The sequence below is a fragment of the Magnolia sinica genome, chromosome 6 (genome assembly GCF_029962835.1).
Source record: "Magnolia sinica isolate HGM2019 chromosome 6, MsV1, whole genome shotgun sequence".
NCBI classification, from domain to species: domain Eukaryota; kingdom Viridiplantae; phylum Streptophyta; class Magnoliopsida; order Magnoliales; family Magnoliaceae; genus Magnolia; species Magnolia sinica.
The window spans coordinates 93803066-93826666 of NC_080578.1; the positions used below are offsets into that span (position 1 = coordinate 93803066).

General features: G+C 40.9%; 1 protein-coding gene across 4 annotated transcripts in view; it reads right to left on the reverse strand.

The window, feature by feature from the left end:
• LOC131249109 (protein REVEILLE 6-like) overlaps positions 1-22626 on the reverse strand; it is a 57052-nt gene extending 34426 nt beyond the window's left edge. For 2 of the 4 annotated variants that reach the window (XR_009172676.1, XM_058249676.1), the window contains exons 1-4: positions 22373-22624; positions 8657-8714; positions 7595-7943; positions 7078-7203 (exon numbers count right to left, since the gene is read on the reverse strand). Coding sequence is in view for 2 of the 4 variants with exons in the window: in XM_058249676.1 (XP_058105659.1) it covers positions 7078-7203; positions 7595-7943; positions 8657-8714; positions 22373-22572 (733 nt within the window). In the remaining 2 variants the exon portion in view is untranslated. Of the gene's footprint in view, positions 1-7077; positions 7204-7594; positions 7944-8656; positions 8715-22372 lie in introns of all 4 variants that reach the window. The other 2 variants (XR_009172677.1, XM_058249677.1) reach the window with 2 other exon arrangements.
• Between the last annotated feature and the right edge of the window lie 975 nt (positions 22627-23601).

A 23601-nucleotide genomic window follows, 5' to 3' on the forward strand; every position in this document is an offset into this window, starting at 1 on the left:
CACCTGTCGTCATAGTAACGTGGTGTGCTAGAGTTTGGAAACGAAGGTCCTGCATCCTCATTCTTTCTGGCATCCTCCGTGAGAGTATTGAAACCTTCTTCTCAGGCATCTTTCTGCAATTCACTCTGCTCCTATAGCACGCAACCCTAAGCTTTGTTGAGCCGACCTTCAATCCTATCGAACTCGGAAATAGTGACAATTTTTTTTTTCTAATTCTGATTTGAGCAAATCTCAACTCCTCGCTATTATTTGTGCGGCTAACATTATCCACAACTGACCCGATATACACTCCGATCTCTTTGATGATCTCATCTATCTAGAATTCTAGGGGAATGTACCAGATTTGGTACCAGTGTTCCTCCCAGCCTAAGATCAACCATTCATCCCATCAATAAAATCTTGTGACTAGCTCACCTGATTTCGACTTATATGCAGCAAAAATCGTTTCTTCGTGGTCTTCATTTCCCAAAGGAATTAGCATTGTGTCTTCCCAGAGCAGTTTAATAAGTACATCTTCTTCCTCGATTCATTCGCAGATGTAGAGAGATTCGTAGCTCAAGCTCCTTGTGTAAGTATTGCAACCAAGCAAAACTTGAATGATTCCCTCGATTCATTCAGAACTTTCTCCTAGATTCTCACTTCCGGTCCATCCTCTGTTGAACAGTCCAAACCAACTTATTTTTCTATGTTCTCTTCATGTGATTTGGTATTTTCAGTAGATATATTCAATACCGCTTCTTTATAGGATCTTCCTAATTTTGTACTCTTGGGAGAACCAAACTGCTTGACACATTCTGCCTTAGCGTTTCCTTCTGTTTTTTTCCATTTGAAATTCCCAAACCCTGTTTTTTTCCTTCACCCTCTATTTTGTAAAACCTCTCTAGACCATACCTCGCCTTCGGTACTCTCAGTTTGTTTCCCCCAAAGTTGTCACCGTTAGATTCAAGAATTGCTTTTGCAAGTTTCCTTTCTGAACTCATTCGGACGAAGGCGAAACCTTTGCTCTTGTTGGAGTTCCTTTAGCGCGGCAGCTTGACCTCCATTACTACCCTTGCACCTGAGAATATCCTTTTGAAATTAACTGGTTTCCATGATTCCGAGAACCCTTCGACAAACAATGGCAGGTACGCCGCAAGAACTTGTTTCCTATTTCTTGTTCTACCTTTCCCTTTCCAAAGACTGTTTCCGAATCTCCGTCATTGTCTTCCTTCTCCAGAGTTCTTTCATCTTCCTTTCAGAGTTCTTTCATCTTAGGTACACACCTTTTAGTGATCCAACTATTCAACTGATAGGACCCAACATAAATCCAACTATTCACCTAATCAACCTAGTTTTCTTCACTCGTAGATGGTAATCGATCTTCCATCTCTGGGACTAGGACCATTACCCTATCTCCCTCCATGCAGTTATCGTCTATTCTATATGTTCATTCTTTTCCATTGAATCTATTGTTGGTTAGTTCTCTTACCAAGTCATTAAATTGTTATGTAACATTCTTCCCTTCTCTTTGTATTTTTCAGGATCTCCAGACAAAGTAGATGATTGGTGGGGGTCGTGAATGTGTTGGGGTTTACTTTCTTGATGATACTCATGCGAGCACTATGAGCCTTTTGTCCCTAGATAGAGAGTTTGCATCTAGATGGCATTGTTGCTTAGGACATCCCATCTTTATCAACAGTAAAACTTATCTTTCCTTCTATTCTATTCTCAAACCATTATATTGTAATACTTGCGAATTTTCTAAGCATCATAAAACCGTGTTTCCTCCTAGCTCCACTGGAAGGAAGCCCAGACCTTTTGAACTAGTTCATTCTAGTGTTTGGGGTCTGGCACCTGCTGATTGTCTTTAGTTATAAATATTTTGTGTCTTTCATTAATGACAATTCCCAAATGACATGGATCTATCTTATGAAATTTAAACATGAAGTGTTTGACATGTTCAATGTTTTTTATAATGAAGTTGCCAACTAATTCCAATGTTCCATAGAAGTTCTTCGCTTTGACAATGGAAGCGAATAAATATATCAAAAGCATTCTTGAGTTTTTTGCAGGATCATGGTAACATATCTCAAACTTCTTACCCAAGGACTCCCAAACAAAATGGCATTACTGAAAGGAAGAATCGTCATCTTCTCGAACTCGTGCTCTCCTCGGTATGAATGTTCTGAAACGCTTTTGGGATGATGCTTTACTTACTATTGCCTTTCTTATTAATAAACTTTCTTCTTGAATTCTACAGAATAAGCCTTCTTTGGAAATCCTCCATCCTAATGACAAATCATTTCCCTTATCCCCCAGAGTTTTTTATGCACCTGTTTTGCTCACAAATTTGATGGCAATAATGACAAGTCCTTGATCGGAAAGATGTCCTTCTGGGATATTCTCGATCTCAAAAGGGGTGTAAATGTTATCATCCTCTGACTGGCAAGAAATATGTGTTGGCGAATGTCACCTTCTTTGATGATGTTCCCTCCTCACCTGAAGGGAGTTCATTACATGATCCTCTTGCAAGTTAGGGGGAGACTTTGTTAAATCACCCCATTCCTCTTCCAATTCCCTCCCTTGATGAAGATTCCCATTCTCCTGAACCTCTCAAACGATTTCATGTGTACCAACGAGGGAAGAAATCCTCCACTACTCGGCCTCTCATCATATCATCTACTTCTCATGAAGATCCAGGTACTATTCTTCCATCTTCTGATGATCTCCCTATTGCTTTAGGTAAGTCTACTCGTTCATGTACTCATCATCATATCAATCATTATGTCTTTTTTCAGTGTTTGTCTCCCACCTTCAGGGCATTTTCTACCTTGGTCTCTTCTTCCTCTGTTCCTTGGACTCTCTGGGAGACCCTCAATAGCCCTGACTAGAAGCAAGCTATGATACAAGAGATGGGTGCCCTTGAGCAGAATGATACCTGGGAACTAGTTTCCTTGCCTAAGGACAAGCAGACCATTGGGTGTCATTAGGTCTATTCTATTATGTACCTCCCAGATGGATTGATTGATAGATACAAGGCTCAATTAGTAGCTAAGGCAATACTCAAACCTATGGGGCGGACTACTTCGAGACTTTCTCACCTATAGCCAAGCTCAACTTAGTTCGTGTGATCATCTCTTTGGCTACAAATTTGTCTTGGCCATTATTCCAGTTGGACGTAAAGAATGCATTTTTACATGGTAACCTTGTTGAGGAGGTCTGTATGGATCCACCACCAAGTTTTTCCTTAACCATGGCTCACATCGGATATACCGCCTCAAGAAGTTTATTTACGACCTCAAGTAGTCTCCTCGAGACTAGTTTGACTAGTTGTGCATTGTTAGACTTAGGCTTTGTTCATAGCCATTCAGATCACTCTTCATTCATGAGTGTAGTACTGGGATTATGATTCTTCTAGTCTATGTCGATGACATCATCTTAGCTGGTGATGATGTTGTGGGCATTACTGGCCTCTAATCCTTCAAACTCGCTTTGTAATAAAGGTTTGGGCACTCTTTGCTATTTTCTTGGCACTAAGGTGGCCTGATTTAAATCTGGCATTGTATCGCAGTGGAAATATGTTCTCGACCTCCTGTCTGAAAGTGGAATGCTTGAATGTCGTCCAGATGCCACCCCTATGGATGTTGATTAGAAGCTTGGAATTGATGATGGCAACCCCCTATAAAATCTGGGCATGTATCGTCATTTGGTTGGTTGTCTCATTTACCTAACTATTACCCAACCTAATCTGTCATACGCAGTATGAGTAGTAAGCCAGTTTATGCATGTTCCTCATACAACAAATCTTGCTTTTGTATATTGGATATTCCATTACATCAAACTGACTCCTAATAAAGGCTTACGATTTCAATGACATGGTCATCTTCAAATCTTTGGCTACTCTGACGCTGACTATGCAGGTAGCCTTCATGATCGGAGGTCTACATCTGGCTATTGCACATTTGTTGGTGGTAATCCGATCACCTGGAAGAGTAAGAAACGGTCAACGGTTGCTCAGTCCATTACAAAAGCTGAATATAGGGCAATGACACATACAACATGTGAACTTATGTGGCTCAGGACGTTGTTACGAGAGCTTGGCTTCTCTTCTCCTGATCTTATTCCTCTGCACTGACAATCAAGCTGCTATTCATATAGCTAGCAATCATGTGTTTCATGAACGCATGAAACATATTGAGATAGATTGTCCTGAAAAGGTGGTTACTAAGGAAATTTCCACTCCATTTATTTGTTCAAGCAAGTTGGCTGATATTTTCACTAAATCTCTTGGTCAGGATATCTTACATTGCCTTGTAGACAAGTTGGGCATGATTGACATCTATGCTCTAACTTGATGGTGAGTATTGAAAGTGTATTTGTATTCTTTTTGTGTGCATATGTGTAGTATGTTTCTGTTGGTGTCCCATATCTATATATATATATATATGTGTGTGTGTGTGTGTGTGTGTGTGTGTATGTTAAGAGGTGTGTGGTATGAAAATGCACAACACAAAAAACCCTAGCCTTTTTTCTTTCCTTTTCTTCTCTTCAATTCCTCACTTCTCTCATCTGATTCTTCTACAATCTTCACCTACTGCTGTCGTCCGACGAATGTCTCAGTTTTCTTCCACAAAAGGCAAGCAGTGCATTTCGACTTTTCGCAAGAAGCCTAGGGTTTTACTACTGTACCGTGGCACCATACCATGTATGGTATGAAGTCTGGTTTACAGCCCCATATTGCATCCTTAGATTGATTTGAACTGTTCATGCTTTCAATGCCACCATATAGAAGCTACATTCTTATAATCACGCTTCATTGATTATACCGAACCTTGAATATTGGATTTGAATATGAGCCATTGAAAATTCATCTTTATACACAATCACCTATTCCTCAAATATTTCTTATCGTGGCTTGTGTAGCATAGAATCCAGAACATGAACAGTCCTAATCATCATTTAAAATGCAATCCAAGTGTTAAAATCAGCCACAGTACCATACTCTAGTATGGGGCCGCCAAACCCTAGCAAAACTCCTCTATGAAATTTATGTCCCACATTTCTTTCCCTCTCTCTCCACATGCATTGCACGTGCATCACCGCCTGGTTTGAGTAATCAACAATCCTGACAGTGTTTTTCTCAGTCTAACCATGAAACCTATTATTACTATTTTACTACGTGCACAGGCAACTCCAAGACAACATGCATGTAAGAAAACAAAAGTTGGAAAAAATAACCGTCCATTTGATGGCCACCCTTTGTATGATTATGATTATCCAATCCATGTGATTTTTGGCCTATGCCTGATCCACAATGGGACCCGCATTTTGGACAGTTCAGACTAGTGTGAATGTGGTCAACTTGAGTTGCTAAGCTGAGACTCTTAGTAGCTAAGGAGAAAGTGTGGCAAGGAAAGTCCAGAAAAATGGGAAAATGGAGGAAAATTTCAATGTTGTATTTGCTTTTAGGAGCAGCATAGATTTTGTGATAAGGTAAGGTGGCAATAGAGCTTTGGATTATGGTGAATGACCATTTAGCTTTTTTAGCTAATTGATCACCGGATCCAGTGCACTCATTCAGGGTTGCAGCTATGCATGTGTACATTTTTATGCTCAAATTGATTTTTTAAAAAAAGGTAGGGGAGGGGGGGACTTCACATGCACTTTCCAGCTATGCCTCCTTACATAACATATCAAGGAAATAAGACAAAGTCAAGTATATTTAAGAGATCTATTTCTTGATACTGAACTTCTCTTAGGGTTCATTTGGATGCCTATAAAAACCTTAGTTGTGAAAGGTTTACAGGTAAATGCTTTTACAGGCAGATGTTTGGAAGGCAAAATTTGCCAATAAAGTGTTTACAAGTTGCAAATACTAACAGGTAAACTCACCCTTGTTTTTCAAGCAAAAAAGCTATGTTTTAGATTACTAGTAAAATCTTTACAACTAAAAAGCCATTACACATTGTAGAACACAATGGTTGATACACACTCATGATGTGTGGGGCCCACCATGATGTGTATAATACATCCAATCTGCTCATCACATGCGTACCTTGATGTTCCCCTATGGCCCCGAGGGCAAAACTCATTAGATGGGCCACACGAGAGGGAAAATTTTGGATGGGACGCCACCATTAAAAACCATCTGGATTGTGTGTGGGGCCCATCGTCATGGGTGAAGGATATTCAGTCCATCCAGCATGTGTGTACTCTCTGAGGGTCCCCCAAAAAAATAAAAAAATAAAAAAATAGTCCTTTTTATGTGATTTACAGATTTTTGCGGGATTTACTGTCCCAATCTCTCTGTGGTGGGAATACCTACTTTTTACATTGTAAACACTTCACAAGTTAGCCAAACACATAATCTGTTTACCTGTAAATAGGGCTGTACACGAGCAGAGTTAGCTCGGTTAGCTCGCTCGACTCGACTCAAAAAAGTTCGATTCAACTCGGTTCGAAACTGAGTTCGAGCCAAGTCGAGCTGATTTTTTGAGCTCGAAAAAATTTTGAACCAAGTTCAAGCTTGCCTGAGCTCGACTCGACTCGGATCGAACCCAACTCGAACCCAACTCGAATCGAACTCGGATCAAACCAGTTTGGTGACTCAATGAAGTGTGGCTGGTGGCAAGGAAGGTACATATATGAAAAAATACCCTTTTTTCTTGATATTTATGTTGCTTACAAGGTGTTTGATAAAATACCTATAAAACCACTGTTGTTGTTTTACACACAGTGAGGTTTTGAAGGTGCAGACCATGTGTTTGTGAAAATTCTGCACAGGCGAACTCGGCTCAAACTGGCCCGAGCTGCTGACTGAACCGAGCTGAGCTAACCAGTCCGGCTTGAGGACCGAGCCAAGCCGAGTTCAAGCTGGGGTCAGCAAGTGGCCGAGCCGAGTCGAGTTGTGCCAAGCTCAACTCAGTTCGACTTGTGTACACCTCTACCTGTAAACAGATTACCACTTAAAAGCCAAACAGAATAACAGGAAAAAAGTTTACGCCTGAAACTCATTTCAGGTGTAAAGTATTTATAACTTAAAACTTTACAGGCATCCAAACAACCCCGTAGTGAAACCTTTTTAAAAGAGCTACTTGCCTCGAAGTGGTGGGCCATGATTCCCTAGATCAGTTGTGTCACAAGTTGACCATGTCCCAGGAGGACATTCCATGCTACTGCTACAGCAATTATTTTCAGATGTAGCCCCTGGAGGTCCTATATCATCTGGCAGGAAGGAAAAGAAGTAAAAATGCCATCTGCTTAAGAAGCTACTGTTGTTTCAGAGCAAGAAACAAGGTTAACTTGGCCAATAAATAGAAAGAAACACAAATAGAGAGATATAGAGAAATGCAATGGCCACTTGCGCTTGTGGATTTAAAATCCTACTCTCCCCACTAAGTGCCACGGCCTGAAAATCAGGTCATCCATTCAGCATTTGGGCCACACATGTACAGAAGCAATGGATGGATAAAATAAACCGGCACATGGTCCACATTTGATGTACATGACATGCCTGATTTTCAGCCCATGCCACACATATCGTGGGACCCACCTAAAGAAGTGTAGGATTTGAGATCCTACTCCCACAAGTAGCCAAAGCAGGGCTCAGAAAAACCTGTCATTGTATGGGACACAGTTGCTGGTGGAAGAGAATTGAGAGGCCAGGAAGGTATGAGTGCACTTGGGGTAGAGTTCCTAACCATAGAAGATGAATCTATTCTGAGAGCATATCCCGGTTCAAGCAGACACGATGAAGATTGGAATGGTGGAGTGGCTTGTGATGGCAATGCAGCTGACAAATTTTCTAAATACAAGGACCCTGATAATTCCATATTCTGATCATTTTTAGAGGTTTTGTGTGGATATGAATGACTTTCTTTCCTCTTTGGTCGAGGTGGTGGTACGTGTCCTTTTGTCCCTTTCTTCTGAACCTTCATGAAGTACTTCTGCGCATGGCTGCGTATCTGCAAAAACCACCATTTTACATCTGGAGAATAATACTATTATGCACATGTTCAACCATTTATTAAACTTCGATATCAGTGACTTGTCCACCATATATGTTCAGCAATCAAGACCAATCAAATCCACCCATTCAGGATGGAGTATATCACGAAAATCACGCCCTTTTTTAAAAAAAAAATCTTAATTCTGCAATTGATGGCTACCAAATGGGAAACTGAAAGGAAAATGATCAGCAGCCAAGTTCAACATCAGATATCAGATGGTTAGAATCATAGGATTACTGTGGTTTTTGGGCTATGCACCATCCATTACAAAGTTATGGGCTTTGGGTGATCTCGATTGATGTTTCAAATGCGCCATTTAAGATGGGCAATGTGTGGTCTGGTTTGTCATTACATGTATGCTACATAGAGTGGATGAGTCACCAACATTTAAGAAAAGGTGGAAATGCACATAGTGGTTGCCTGGCCCTAAATAAAAAGATAGGAATTTAACAATATAACAATTCAACACATGGATTGCGACATGTTTCAGTTCTGAGGAAGTGAATGAGTGCATAACAAAAATGATAGAAATGAACATAATTAAGTAGGAGTGAGTAAGCTTTTGAATAACAAAACACCTTGGATGCTCCACGAGATAGATGCAAATGATAGTTTTGTTGCATCTAGATTATTTTAGCAAAAGAGAGGAGTGATGCATTTGAAATTACCTGAATAACTGTCTTTGAGCCAATAAATGCTTCAATTTTCTTCCAGTCACGATCAAAGCTGAAAGAAGAGTCCTGATTAAATGTCATCATATGCAATTAACAGATACAAAGCAGGAATCTATTGATTTGAACCATAGAATTGTCGGGTCTACGTCAAAACCATTGAACTTTACAATTCAATGGTTTGATGAGGATCTGATCACTTGTACTAAAACATGCTGCTGGCCCCACAAATTTAACTTTTAAATGACCCATGACAAATCCCTCGGAAGTTTTTAACTTTGTGTTTTCCGGAGAAGTTCTAGGTGAATGGGTCCTATGGGTGAGAGGCTCTATAAATATTGGCTCCTAGAAGATTTAGGCTCTAAGGTATTGGTCCTCTAAGGGCCTGTTTGGGATGTGGGATTAGGTGGTATGGAATTGCATTTGGTCCTATGCAAACTCCATCAAGCATTTGGAAACGACAGGAAGAATTGGATTAATTCAGGTATCATATCATCCAGTCCCAACAGTAATACTACGGGATTTCTAGTGGATTTCAAAATCCACTACATCTGTGAGCCCCACATTGATGCGTGTGTTTTATCCACACCATACATCCACATGCACCCTTTACACATGACATTGGAGTTGCATATGCATACAGGTGACCGGCATCGGTTGTGAAATTTGGTCTGTTGATTACAATACCATGGTCTACCAAATGCGGGTTTCACTTAATACAATCCTTTTCCCAAAGGAAGAATTTGATCTCAAACATGGGATTGGATGGTCAAAATACCATGGTATTTCTAGACATGCAATCATTTTTTTTAAACAATGATGATATTTCATTGAAAAGGCCGCATCCAAAAAATACAAATATACAAACACAAATATACAACTCTAAGCACTCAAGGCAACCACCTAAACAAGCTATAGATGAAGATAAGAATTATACACTTCCGCCCACTCCTTTACATTGAGAATCGTCTTTCTGGAAACATCTATTGCCCTTCCCTTATTATTTCTAAAGCACCGCTCATTCCTTTCCCACTATAAAGACCATAGAACCGCTAACAAACTTAACCTCCACACCCTTTTCCCCAATTTCGCTATCCGCCCACCATGCCAAGATAGAAGAAGCTCCTTGATCGAGTTCGGAAACACCCAAACGACCCTGTAAAGCTAAAGAAGATGACTCCAAACCTCCCATGAGAAGGAACAATGTATAAAGAGGTGAACCACTGATTCCACATTCTGTAGCACAACAAACAAACATTCTAGAGAATCATCTTCCTATTGCACAGATTATCAATTGTTAACATTTTGTTCCTCCATACAAGCCATCCGAAAGCCTCCACCTTCAAAGGAGCACCATGGCGCCATAGAAAATATGTTGGAGATATCCCATCAAATCCATCTCTTTCACACAGAAACCGATAAAGGGACCTTATTGAGAATGAACCGGACTTGTCTTTAACCATTTTATGGAATCCACATTTGAAAGCACCAGTGGAACCTTCTCTAATATTTGAAGGAGCTGCAAAAATTCTTCAATCTCTTCATCGACGAGATTTCTTCTACAAAATAGAGCCCAAGTGACTACGTCCCCCCTAACCGAAAAATAACTGTTGACCTTCATCTCCTCTTCCCTAGCTAGCCCCACTAATAAGGGAAACCTTTCACACAACTTCACATCTCCTATCCACCTATCCTTACAAAATCCAATACTCTTACCATCCCCCATACTAAAACCTATACCCTCCCACATTATAGACGCCGCCGATTTCCATACGTAAGAGGATCGATACAATGAGGATGCCTTAGTCCACCACCCCCTTCCTCTACCCTATACTTTCTTGTTAAGACCTCTCTCCATTTAGCTTCCCTCTCTGCCCTAGACCTCCATAATCATTTCCCCAACAACGCTAGATTCATCTCCTCTAACTTCCTAAACCCCACACCTCCTTGGTCCGTCGGCTTACGGACCTCATCATGGAACTTTTTTTTCTCTACCAACCCTTTTCCACAAGAAATCCCTCCTCTTTTCCAACAATGTTAGAGTAAACTCTAGGCATTTAAAAAGTGACATGAAGTAGACTAGAAGATTTGACGTAGAAGCTTTAATAAGAACCATTCTCCCGCCCATAGATAAATATCTCGCTTTCCATCTTGGACATCTTCCTATCACATCACTCGAGCACTGTCCCACGTGTTTCGCCGGTCTCCCTATGCATAACGGTAAACCAAGGTAAGTTGTCGGAAATGATGCTTCTCGACATCCAAATAGTAACAAGAAGGCCGATACTTCTTCTTTGGACATCCCAACCCCTAAAATCTCACTTTTGATGATATTGACCTTCAAACTAGAAACAAACTCAAAACTGACTATGATGGGACAGATTTTGCACGAAGAAATTGTCCGCCTTGCATAGTAAAAGCGTATCGTCCACTTATTGAATGTGTGATATCTGAAAGTTTGAGTTGTCCACCACAAAGCCTTTTACCAAGACGACCTGAACTCCTCCATCAATTGTTTTACTTAGAGCCTCCATTATTGTGACGAATAGAAATGGAGATGAAGGATCACCTTGATGTAGCCCTTGAGAAGCGGCAAAGAACCCCTTCGGCGAACTGTTCACCATTATGAAAAATTTTGCCGATCTCAAGCATTTCTGAATCCAAAAGCACCATTTAGGACCACACCCCAACCTTCCCAACATATAATCTAGAAACGCACAATCAACATGGTCGTGTGCCTTTTCAATATCAAGCTTGCAAACTATGCCTCTCTCCCCATTTCTATAGCAAGAGTCAACGCATTCATTGGCCAATAAAGAGCAATCAACAATCTGTCTTCCATCCACAAAAGCCCCTTAAGACTCTGATATCACATCTCCCCAAAATCTTTTGAAATCCGAATGTCAAAACTTTTTTTAAAATCTTGTATAGACTGCCTAGCAAACTAATCGGACGGAGATCTTTTAAACATTCAACTCCTTCCTTTTTGGGAATCATTACTATGAACGTCACTCCTAATTGTGTTGCTATTACACCATTCTCATAGAATTCGTACATGAAACGTAACACATCCCCCTTAACACACTTCCAATTTTTCTAATAAAATGCCAAAGGAAAGCCATCTAGCCCCGACACTTTATCACTCCCAAACTATGCCACTGCTTTCTTGATTTCTTCTTCTTCAAAAAAAAAAAAAAAAGCATGTTCCAACAATTCCGCCACTTCAGACAAAATTGATTCAAAATGCAAGTTATCAAGGGTCAGTCTAAGTCACCTCTCTTTAGACAGAAGGTGTTTATAGAAGTGAACTATGGATTCACAAATATTTGTCTTCCCCCGTCCACCAATAACAGCGTAATCTTATTACCTTGCGCTCTCGCACTAGCCATCGTATGAAAGAATTTGGTATTTTTTTGTATTCTGCTTTTAGCTATGTTGCCCTAGACCTTTACCGCCATTTGATTTCTTCCTCTCAATCTATCATTGTATTTTGCACTATGCACCTCCCTCTACGTTGTTTCCTCTGATAGGTTCTCCTCCTCTTTTTTCGAGTCTATTCTTTGAATCTCTAGAAGGAGTTTGCTTTTTCCTCCTCTCGCCCAATTAGGTGCTCTTTCTTCCACAATTCCACTCTTCTATTTTTTGTTTCAACCACTTTAATTTTTGAAAGGGTGAAAAACCGGCTCAATCTAGAGTTGGAAAGACGACCACCACTCCACTATCTTTTCCCCAAAACCTTCGATTTCTAACCATGAGAGCTCAAATCTAAAGGGTCGCGACCCCCAATCCTCGTCATTGACCTCCAGAAGAATTGGGCAATGATTTGAAAAAGGTCTAGGCAATCCACATTGGCGGACCAATGAATATTTGTCAGCCCACTTCGGGGAGATAAGGAACATATCTAGTCTGGACTTTATTAGTGATGCTTGCCCATTAGACCAAGTGACTTTAGCACCTCCCATCGGAAGATCTATCATCTCATTCTTCATTATCCACTTAGAAAAGTTCTTCATACTTCTTGAGATCCGCCCTCATTTTGATTTTTCATGAAGAAATCGAAGTACATTAAACCACCTCCCACACACCATGGAACATCCCACCTGCAATGACATATGTCCAATTCTGCCCAAAACTCGTCACGATGTTTTGGTTTGCACGGCCCATAAATTGTTGAGGAGCACCATCTAAAATTGGACCCCCTCTCTTTCAACACCACTGACACCGAGAAGTTCCATATCCAACTGTCCTCTTTACTCCAAATCATTGTCTCCCAAATCACTAATATACCTCCCGCCGATCTTGTCGCGCCTCCGCTAGCCATTCTTTTTGTTGACCCCACCAAATCGAATCAATCAACCCTTGATTTACTTCCTTCGTCTTAGTTTCTTGGATCGCTACTATCTTGTATCTTTTGTGCATATCTCTGAATTGCCCTCTTCTTTGTGCGCAACCCAAACCCCTGACATTCCAAGTCATAATCTTCATTTACAACTTAATTGCTCCTCTCGTCTCCCTACTATTCGGCACCCATTTGTGCTTTCCTCACTCCTAGCACATTCTTCCATTCTCAACATATCTAGAACAAAAATTTGAATCTGATTAGGAATTATCGGTCTTCCACTTTCTTTAACAAACTCAAAATAAGACATAATCTTCCCATCTGTCCCCAAAGGTGACCCCCCCTAACCACGCTACCTCCATTGTAACCATCTTTATTCTTCTCATACCTTATGCCATCGTTAACCTTATGGTCTGCATCTGCGGGATTGCCATCCTCAAATGATTAATCTGTGACAATGTAGTGTCCGTTGCCACCATTGTGTCCACCTGATGCACGACTGCTAAAGGGGTTAACACTATTGGCTCTTCAAACCCTCTTAACCCCAACTAGTCCCGCCCACGCTGACCCTGCAAATCTCTTCCCACTTTTACTTCATTTTGGTCGTGACACCTATGAATGACGATTTCTCCCTTAGAAGAGGCTATTTCTTTATCCATAAAAGGAGCTATCTGAGATCAGTCCACCAAGAATTGACTCTCGAAATTGAGTGATGTAGCAAAGAGACTTTCTTCCGAGCTTTTCCTAACACATACGGTCGCATTATCATCCACAACCAAACGGTTACCACATTCCTCCTTGGACATCACGACCAGGGAGCTCTCTTGTTCTGAGTCGCAAACTAGCTCAATTTGAAGAGAAAGGAACCGTAGATGTGGGCTTCTCTATTCTGCCCGAGTCGAAACTCAAATTTTGTATTTCTTTCAAGTGACCTGGACTATGATTTGCATAAGAGCTTATAATAGAAAGACCCGTCGCACATGTAGTGACTTATGGGGTCCTCCACCTGAGTGAAAGTAGGCTTTGCGAGATTAAAATAGCAAGACCTGTTGCACATGTAGTGACTTATGGGGTCCTCCACCTGAGTGAAAGTAGGCTTCGAGACGTCATGTGCTTGACTCCCCACAATGCGTCCCAGAAGTTGCTTGATTACTCAGGTTTGAAAAAAATCGTCGAGGTATAAATGTCGTCAGAAACCTTTCCACCTGTAAGAAGAGTATTAGTGGGACTTGTTCACCCCCAGCATTAATGCTATCAACATGTGTTTGCGAGTCTGCCCTGTTTGCACCCCATGTCAGCATATCCAGTGGGACTCTTGCCCCCTCTTTACGAAAGCCAATAGCCTCATGACACCGACTCCCTTCAAGGTATGGTACTCCGTTGGAGTATGGGGATGGAGTTCCTTCTTCGTTCTTTCACCCAAGCACCATTAACGAACCATAACCCTCTTCTCCTTCAACCCTCTGTAAATCGTTCTGCCCTTGTAACACTACGACCTTAAGCTTTGTGGGACCAACCTTCAACCCAATTGAAATCGGATATTGGATTAATTTTTTCTTTCTAATACAGATTCTTGCAAAATGCAGTTCCTCACTATTATCGGTGCGACTGTCGATCGCCACCACAGACCCAATACAAGCTTTAATTTCTCTTATAATGTCATTTATCCATAATTTGATAAGGATGTACCAAATTTGGAACCAATGTTCCTCCCAACCGAAGATCAGCCACTCCTCCCATTTGTGAATCCTCGTGACTAAACCATCTATATTCGATATACATACAGAAATACCATTTCAGCATGCTCCTGGCAGCCCAATGATACCAACATTGTATTCTCCTGTACCAGTTTAACAACTAAATCTTCTTCCTCTATACCATCACAATTGTGAATTAGCTAATGTACAAGATCCAATTCTCCTATTCCAAGTCTTACGACCACTGCAAAGCAATGCTCAAAGGTCTTCATTGAATCATTAAGAATTTTCTTATGGATCCTCACTTTCGGACCTTCCTCTGTATCTGCCCTCTAAACCCACCTGTTTTCTAAGTCCTCTTGAACATATCTTGCCTTGATTCTCTATTATGATATATTCAACACCGCATCTTTGAAAAATCTTCTTGTATTCGCTTATGAAGCTATCTTGGAAGGGCCCGAAGCCTCTAATGCAGTTGAGCTTTGCACCTCCATCTTTCCTTTCGAGGTTTCCAACCCCTATTTCCTTTCCCCTACCTCAATTTTGTTATACCTCTCGAGTCCATATATCGCCTTCTGAACTCTCAATTTGTTTCCCCCAAAACTCTCTCCATTCAGTACATAGATTGTGCTAACCAGTTCCTCCTTCGAACTCATTCGAAGGAATGCGAAGCCTTTGCTCTCACTGGAGTTTCTTTGACACAACCTCCATGACTATTCCTACACACAAGAAAAACCTCTCAAAATTTATTGGTTTCCACACTTCCGGAAAATCTTCTATAAACAAGGTTAGGTATGCCGACGGAGCTTGCTTTTTCTTTCCTTTTCCCAAATACTGTTTCCCATTTTCCCGCAGCATCTCCGTCCTCCAAAGCTATTTTGTCTTCCCTTATTGTTGCTGGTTGAATGCCCTTCCCTCGATCTCTCCGTCGATCCGTTGGCGATATTTTCTTATGGTATTACATTTATAAATTCCATCTAATGCAATTCCATACCATTTAATGATGAGTTCCAAACGGGCCCTAAAGGTTCTAGGATCTAAGGGCCAGTTTGGGTATCTGGTTTAGGGTGTTTTACGTTGGATTGTATTGTCTAATCCACCATTTAACGGAAGAGGGCATGCTTGGATGTAAGTATACTTACATCGTACGTTTCGCGTGTGCGGCACGTGGGACGATCTCGATGGGATTGAGATATCCCAGCGAGATACGACGTCATTCGTACTTCCATCCTCGAGCCACGCAATCCCATCTCTTCCCAATACGAGCGTCGGCATGGTGTAGCAGAGGAATTCATCTTCTCTTTACAACAGACCTGTAAGGACTGGAAGCGGCCATTTCATTCTCACATCCAATCGGGCAGTCATGGTGGAAGAGATGAAAATCTGGCGGGAAATCTACCCTTATTTACCCCCCACAACTCGAATCGTAGGAGAGTTGGGTTCTGTGGGGCCCACCTTGATGTACCATTTTCGTTCGTGAGTTCGTTGTTGGCCAAAGCCGACTGTAGCAGTACGTAATGGCCACTACATAACGACCAGTCCTAGTTCCATTTGCATCCCATGGGAAATCCAAACAAGCCCACCAAAGATATCCCATGGGATGGTAGCATCCCACCGAAAGCCAAACAGTCAACGACCAGACGTGGGATAGAGGTCTATACCACGGACTCACCGACAAACCACTACAAGTAATAAATGGTGGGATAGCCGTAATTCCATCCCACTGTAAAACACCATAAACCAAATACCCAAACTGGCCCTAAGGCATTTGAGTTTCCTTGGGTGCTTGGGTTGTACAAGCCATGACAGTTATTTGAACTCTTTCTATTCATGTATAAGATAGTATGATTCTTAATCAACCTCTTACTTATGAACAGGGCCTTCAATTACTGATTCTTCTCCCAATTACATCAAATGCAATGATCTAGTTGACCCATTCAAAATCAGATGTTTACAGCTTCGAACTCAACTTGGAGTTTGAACCCGTGCACTGATTCAAAAACAGTAGGCAAAAGAGGGAACTTGTAAATTGAAAAGCAATCATAAGACCGTAGCTATGAATAGAGTACAATATAAAAAACTGAGGCAAAAGGATAAGAAACTCAACCATCACCAAGACATCAACCATATCTTGATTATTGCAATAGATTGGTTTATTTTCAAATCTGAAAAGCAATAGCAAATTCTTCTCCCCTTTCCAAATAAAATTTGTCAGGATAAAAATCATTTCGCTTCATCTAATGAGTGAGCAATGTTATGTAGATGGGTATATAGTATACTAACCTACACAATGGGTGCCTAAACATGACCACACATGAAATGATACTAATGCTAAAATGTTCGACTTCTCAATTTTACCTACCTTTGTTTAATCTTTTAGAATCGCCATGTTAGAACAAGGCAAAGGAACATAATTACAAAGATACTATCCCCCATTACTAAAGAAACACCTTCCATGTGAGGGAGTCCAGAGTCTCCTTCCCATTGGATATGGAAGAAGATGAAGCTCGATTGGAACACATATGCCTAATCTCTTCAACCCAATCCACAAACCTTCATGGGAACAGCCCCTAGCAGCTCCTCAACGAATTGCATTAGACAAGTCCCCTCGGTGACAACCAGCTCAGCCTGAAGAGAGACAAACTCCAACCCTATCCCATTCAGTTTCACTGCCATTACAGCTCCTAACAACCCCTAGTACACCATTCTCGCTCTGCCACTTGCATCTCAGATATCACCCTCCCCGTTGCCGGACTCGGCTTACTCCATGATCGCTCCATAACAAGAAACTGCCCCTCGAGTCCTCCACTTCTCACAATCATCTGATTTGATCTGTTTAACTAAGGAAAATTCATTACAAACCAACGCACATGCTAAAATTCTATGATATCCGTGATCAAATACCGTGAAGACCTTTCGTCACCCTTGTTGCAGAGCGTTCTATTGTTTCACTCTTCCCAAATCAACAAGAGGATAGCTGGTAAATATAACTCCCAACCAATACCTCCTTTGGTCATATGAAATCTGAACTCCAATACGAATCTGTGGTTGTGCGGAGCATAATTCACACAACACCAAAAAGGTCTCAGAATCAAAACAAATCATGTAAGCAAGCTAGCAATGGAGAAAAAGATGATCTACAAGCTTTGCATTCCTCAACACATGATATAGCAATCAATAAGAAACCTCTCTGTTTGGAGGTGATATATTGTATGCATTCAAGTATAAAGATTTTATTCAGCCTCACCACTCAACAAAAGGGAATCAGCCTTGGGGACCCTAGTGTGGACCAAATCTTATCGCAGCTGCCTCAACCTCTCCAACTCTAGACAGGAGAGGATAAAAAGATTTCTGTGAAAATCCAATTTATTTTCTTTCAAATCCTCCTCTTTACCGTCCCCAGGATGTAAAACTTCAAAAGAAATAACATGTCACCGAACAAATTGACTCCTAGACAAAATTTCACTGAACTAATCAATTCCGAGAGATAAAATTTCACTGAACAAATCATTCCTTCAACACATAAGTTTCTGATGAAGTTTAGGCTCCAAACAATATGTTTCCTTACATTGCTTAAACATTTTTGCACCTTCACCCCCCTCAGGAGCTAAGTGATAGTGCTGCAAATGGGCCCAGACTAGACCATGCAAATCAATACTTTGAATAGGCCCAGCCCGACTGGATCAAAATCTGGGCCTGAACCAGAACCTGTTGCCAGCCCTACTAAGATTGAGTGGAGCAAACCCGTTGTCGGAAGCACTTTCCCCACCCCAGACTAACCATGGACCTAATCCCCTAGACAAACCCGGGCTTCTAGTAAGGATGGCTTTCCTAGCACCCAATGCCTAGTATCTAGACCACAGATCTAGGACCAACCACAGTTCCCTGAACTACAGCAACCTACCATTAAGGACTTTGTTGAACAAATTAAGGGGCCTTTCCTTTTCATTGGTAACAATACCAAAAGTTACGTGACAATTAACCAACCCAGATAAATTCAGATATCATGGATCTTACACTGAAAAGTCAGAGATTAGAGCTTCATGAGTTTCCAACTTGAATGACACACACACACCACCACGACCATCATTTAATCCTTACCCCAACTAATTGGGGTCGGTTCCATGCATCCTGTTCCATCATTTGTTGGGATTCATGAGAAAAACTTGTGGCCAAACTTTAACGCTAGCCGCCAACGAGTCACAACCCTCTGTTATCCAGCCTTGGGACTGGCAATGAGAGTGCACAACTCCCACATGCATGATTTCTGTAATGAGCCTTAATCATTCAAGGTGGCAATCAGGACCTCTTCAATTGGATTTCCAAAATTTGTGATGAACTGTAGTGTTTAGAGTTCATGATGAGCTATGAAAGATCAGACTAAAGAAGTTTGAATCTCCGCATATTTGATTATACATTCACACCATAATTGAGCAATTTGTTAGGTGTTGAGACCAAGACCAAATCGTTACCCGAGTGAGAAAAAGGCATTCTTCTCTAGATATTGGCAGCATGGTGTCAAACATTCCGTTCACAACCCTCTGTTATCCGGGCTTGGGACCGGCAATGAGAGCTGCAAAACTCCCACATGCACGATTTCTGTAATGAGCCTTAATTATTCAAGGTGTCAATCAGAACATCTTCAATTGGATTTCCAAAATTTGTGATGAGCCCTGGTGTTTAGAGTTTGTGATTAGCCCTGGCGTTTAGAGTTTATGATGAGCCATGACAAATCAGACTAAAAAAGTCTGAATCTCTGCAAATTTGATTATACATTCAAAACATAATTGAACAATTTGTTAGGTGTCGAGACCAAGACCATGTTGTTAGCCAAGTAAGAAAAAAGGCATTGTTCTCTAGATATCTGCAGCATGAGGTCAAACATTCCATTCACAATCCTCTGTTATCCGGGCTTGGGACCGGCAATGAGAGTGCAAAACTCCCACATGCATGATTTCTATAATGAGCCATAATTATTCAAGGTGTCAATCAGAACATCTTCAATTGGATTTCCAAAATTTGTGATGAGCCATGGCGTTTAGAGTAAGTGATGAGCCATGATAGATCAGACTAAAAAAATTTGAATCTCCTGCATATTTGATTATACATTCACACCATAATTGAGCAATTTGTTAGGTGTCGAGACCAAGACCACGTCACTGTTTTCATGTCTTGAAAAGCAAGTGAGAAAAAGGCATTTTTCTCTAGATATTGGCAGCATGAGGTCAAACATTCCATTGCACTAACAAGGCAAACCTGAAAGGCTATGTCAGCCATGACCATACAACCAAATATTTTTTTATAGGTTAGATGTCACCCATGTTCTTGATTTTAGATATTTCTGCTAACTTCTGAAGTTATCACAGATCATTCACAAAAGGCGGTCCTTGACATGCCATGGGACAGCTATGCACTCAAGTCCACCATTTAAAGTGAAAGAAGTGGACCTCATGCCTCATCTACAAAATGAAGGCACTAGATAAAATTCAATTATAACAGTCCGTGCTTCATTAAGGGAATTGGATATCTATTATTCAGCATTGACCACACAGTGCTCTTGAATAACTCAAAAGTTAGGGTCTTCCAAGCACAAGAACCCATTCTCCATAAACACGCATCGACAGAGTGCAGCTACATCATAGACCCATCATGAGCACACAATGAGCATGCCACATCCTTGAGTTTTAGCAGGATTAGGCAAGTCCAGGATGTGAATTTATAATAACTAGCCAGGTGCCAACGTCAATCTGGTAGAAGTTGACAACATGGCCATCGGATATGCACAAGAAATATAGAACTCTCTACATAAAACTTGAATGAATATCACTATGGAACACGCATGTGGTGTTCTGTCACATGCACACAAAACATCTCTATTGTACATGGCACTAGCATGCAATGATCAGAACAGTTAATTTGGTGGGTCACTGCATGGACAAAATGCCAAAATCAAGGGTCTTGGACAATAGTAGCCAACTGATTGTCAGATTCATTAAATCGCTGCAACTTTCTGTCTATACACCATCCACGTGGCAGCCCACCAGGTCAATAGTCGCATCACCATACAAGTTTACCACGTATACATGGGGATGGAATTGCATTCAAACTTGTACAGTGAGTACCGCTCACATTTCTCTGAATGCAAGCAGATAAAGTTTGGAGGAGATCACCCACGTCATGCATGTTTTGAGTGCATAAGAAACATGGTTTTTCAGACTTGGAGACTCGGATCAACTAGTTCGGTATTGAGTTGACTCGTGATGACCGATTAGGGGAGCGTATCGACCCAACTCCCACAAGTTGGGGGTGATTAGCACCGAAACCGAGTCGACTCAAACAAGTCATATTGGACTTGTCCAAATCTTAAAACCATGATCAGAAATGGTAAACAGCATAAACGATTTATTCTCATCTGACAAATAACTATCAAGCAACATATTTTCATCAAAATTGCTAATTCTATTAATAACTAAGGTACACTAGCTCCCCAATCTACATGGTGTCAAACTAGATCGGTTCCGATCAAGTCCAAGTTGACTCAGACGAGTTCCATCTGACTCCGAGTCATCTATCCATACTTGTGAACAAGACGGATTTCCTAAAATCATCTCCGAAAATAATGAAAGGTGAATTATTTGAATTGCTGACAAGAAGAGTGACACACTCGCATTTGGACAAAAGTCAATACACAATATCAATCCGACGGGCAAAGTTATAGTCACCCCTTGTTGAAGAAGGGTCGTAAAGAAATTAATAGAAATGGAATTTAAAAAAACCAACATCTGAAAGGAAGCCTTTGTTTTGCCATATAAACAGCAAACTTGCAATTAACAATGATTATTCACCATAAGAGAGATCTTCAAACAGAGGTCAGTTAAACTAACATCCCAATGTATAGAAAAAGGTTACATCGGGACTACAGTTGTTGGATCTGGAGTCATGCTCGGTTATCCAAACCGTTTATCTGATGGGCATGGCCGTGGATGGATACGCCCAACGATCTACCTGCCAGATCCGAATATTATAATACTTTTATCATTTAATTTTTCTCTCTGACTATGAACCATCTACTTCAACGTTATTTTGTGGGCCATTGATCGATAGTTTACGATCTTCCAATCTTGAACATTTTCGATGCAGCCATCTTCATCAGTGTATCACATCAGATCAACAGCTTGGATCACCGGCCCAAGATCCAACAGTTAAAGACCCGATGAATCTCATAGCATATATATAAAGACATGCTTTGAGAGCAAAATACACTCAATTAGCAGACAATGAAAAACACCCAAATTAAAATAAAAATAAATAAAATAAAAAACGTTATGGAAATCTCAACAAGTCCCAAGTCCCAAACTCCCATAACCAACACAAATCCCAGCAAAATTCAAGTTCCCACAGCCCATAACCAATATTTAAAATTAAAAATAAATAAAAAATAAAAATAAAAAAAAATAAAAAAACAAATTCCCAATTCCAATGAAACTAAAAGAAAATCACACCAAACAAATTTTCAGAAGAAACCAAGTTCGGAAACCAATGCATGCAACAACACACGAACTAAATAAATAAAAACCCAATTCAATAAACCATCACGAGAAAGCTCTACCAATAAAGAAATGAAAAAATATATATATAAAAACAAAAAGATGAGAGAGAGAGAGAGAGTAGACAAACAGCTGGAGGGCTTCAAGGAACTTGTCATGCTCTTGCTCAGTCCAGCACTCTCTGGATTTGGTGATGGTGTATGGCTTTCTAATCTTCTTGTTTGTATCTTCTGAAGAAGAAGAAGAGGTGGTGTTGGAAGGATGGCATGGAGTAGCCACTCCCAAAGGATTCCTGAAGAATCCTTCTGGTGGGGAATTTACATACACCATTTTTTTTTAAATCTCTCTCTCTCTCTCTCTCTCTCTCCCTCTCTCCCCTCCTCTTCCCCTGTTTATACACCTAAGCATGCACGTGTCCATGTCTATTGCCTGTTTATGATGATGTGCTATAAGGTCCTGATGGATCTGTTTGTAGAAGTGGGGCCCATGTTTTAATGATCGGACCCGATGATGTGTGGTGCGCCCACCATGGATTGATTATTACCTGAAAACCTTACAGCTTCTATGATTCCATCCATCCCATTATTTCGGCTTGTTGTTTTGATTTCTCCTTGACCGTTGATCTCGGCCGGTGACCCAATACTTGTTCGGATCGTCTGATGTGGATGTCATACATATCATACATTCTGTGTTCGTTCGGTTCTACGGTTGGGATCCCTACATCATGGCTACAAAATGTACCGGGAGCGGATTAGGTGCATCCAGCCTCCCCGGAGCCTCGTGACTGTGGGGCCCACCTTGATGTATGTGTAGTATATCCACGCCATCCATCCGTCTTTTCGGATCATTTCAGAGCATGAGACAAAAGATGAAGCAGATGGAAATCGCAGGTGAACCACACTATAGGACATGGTGATTAAACGGCCATCATTAAAAAATTTCTAGGGCCTACTGTGATTTTTATTTGCCATCTAACCTGTTGATAAGGTCACATGTAACTGGATGAAGGGAAAAAACAAATCTCATCTTGATCCAAAACTTTTGTGGCCCACAGCAAGTCAATCACCACTGTTTCCTGTAGTGTGGTGCACCTGATATTCAGATCTACTTAATTTTTTTGTATAATGCATTTTATTTTTATTTTGTCTAATGCACTAAAATGATAAGGAAAAACTGATGAACGGAACAGATATACTACAAATACATCCAAGGTGGACGCAAGGTGATAGCCGAGCCTAATTGGCTCCCAAATGTAACGGTGGTGTGCAACCAAGCGGAGCTGGCCTCAGCTCAACTTGGCTTGGCCACTAACTGACCCGAGCTCAAACTTAGCTTGTCTCGATCTTCAAGCTTGACTAG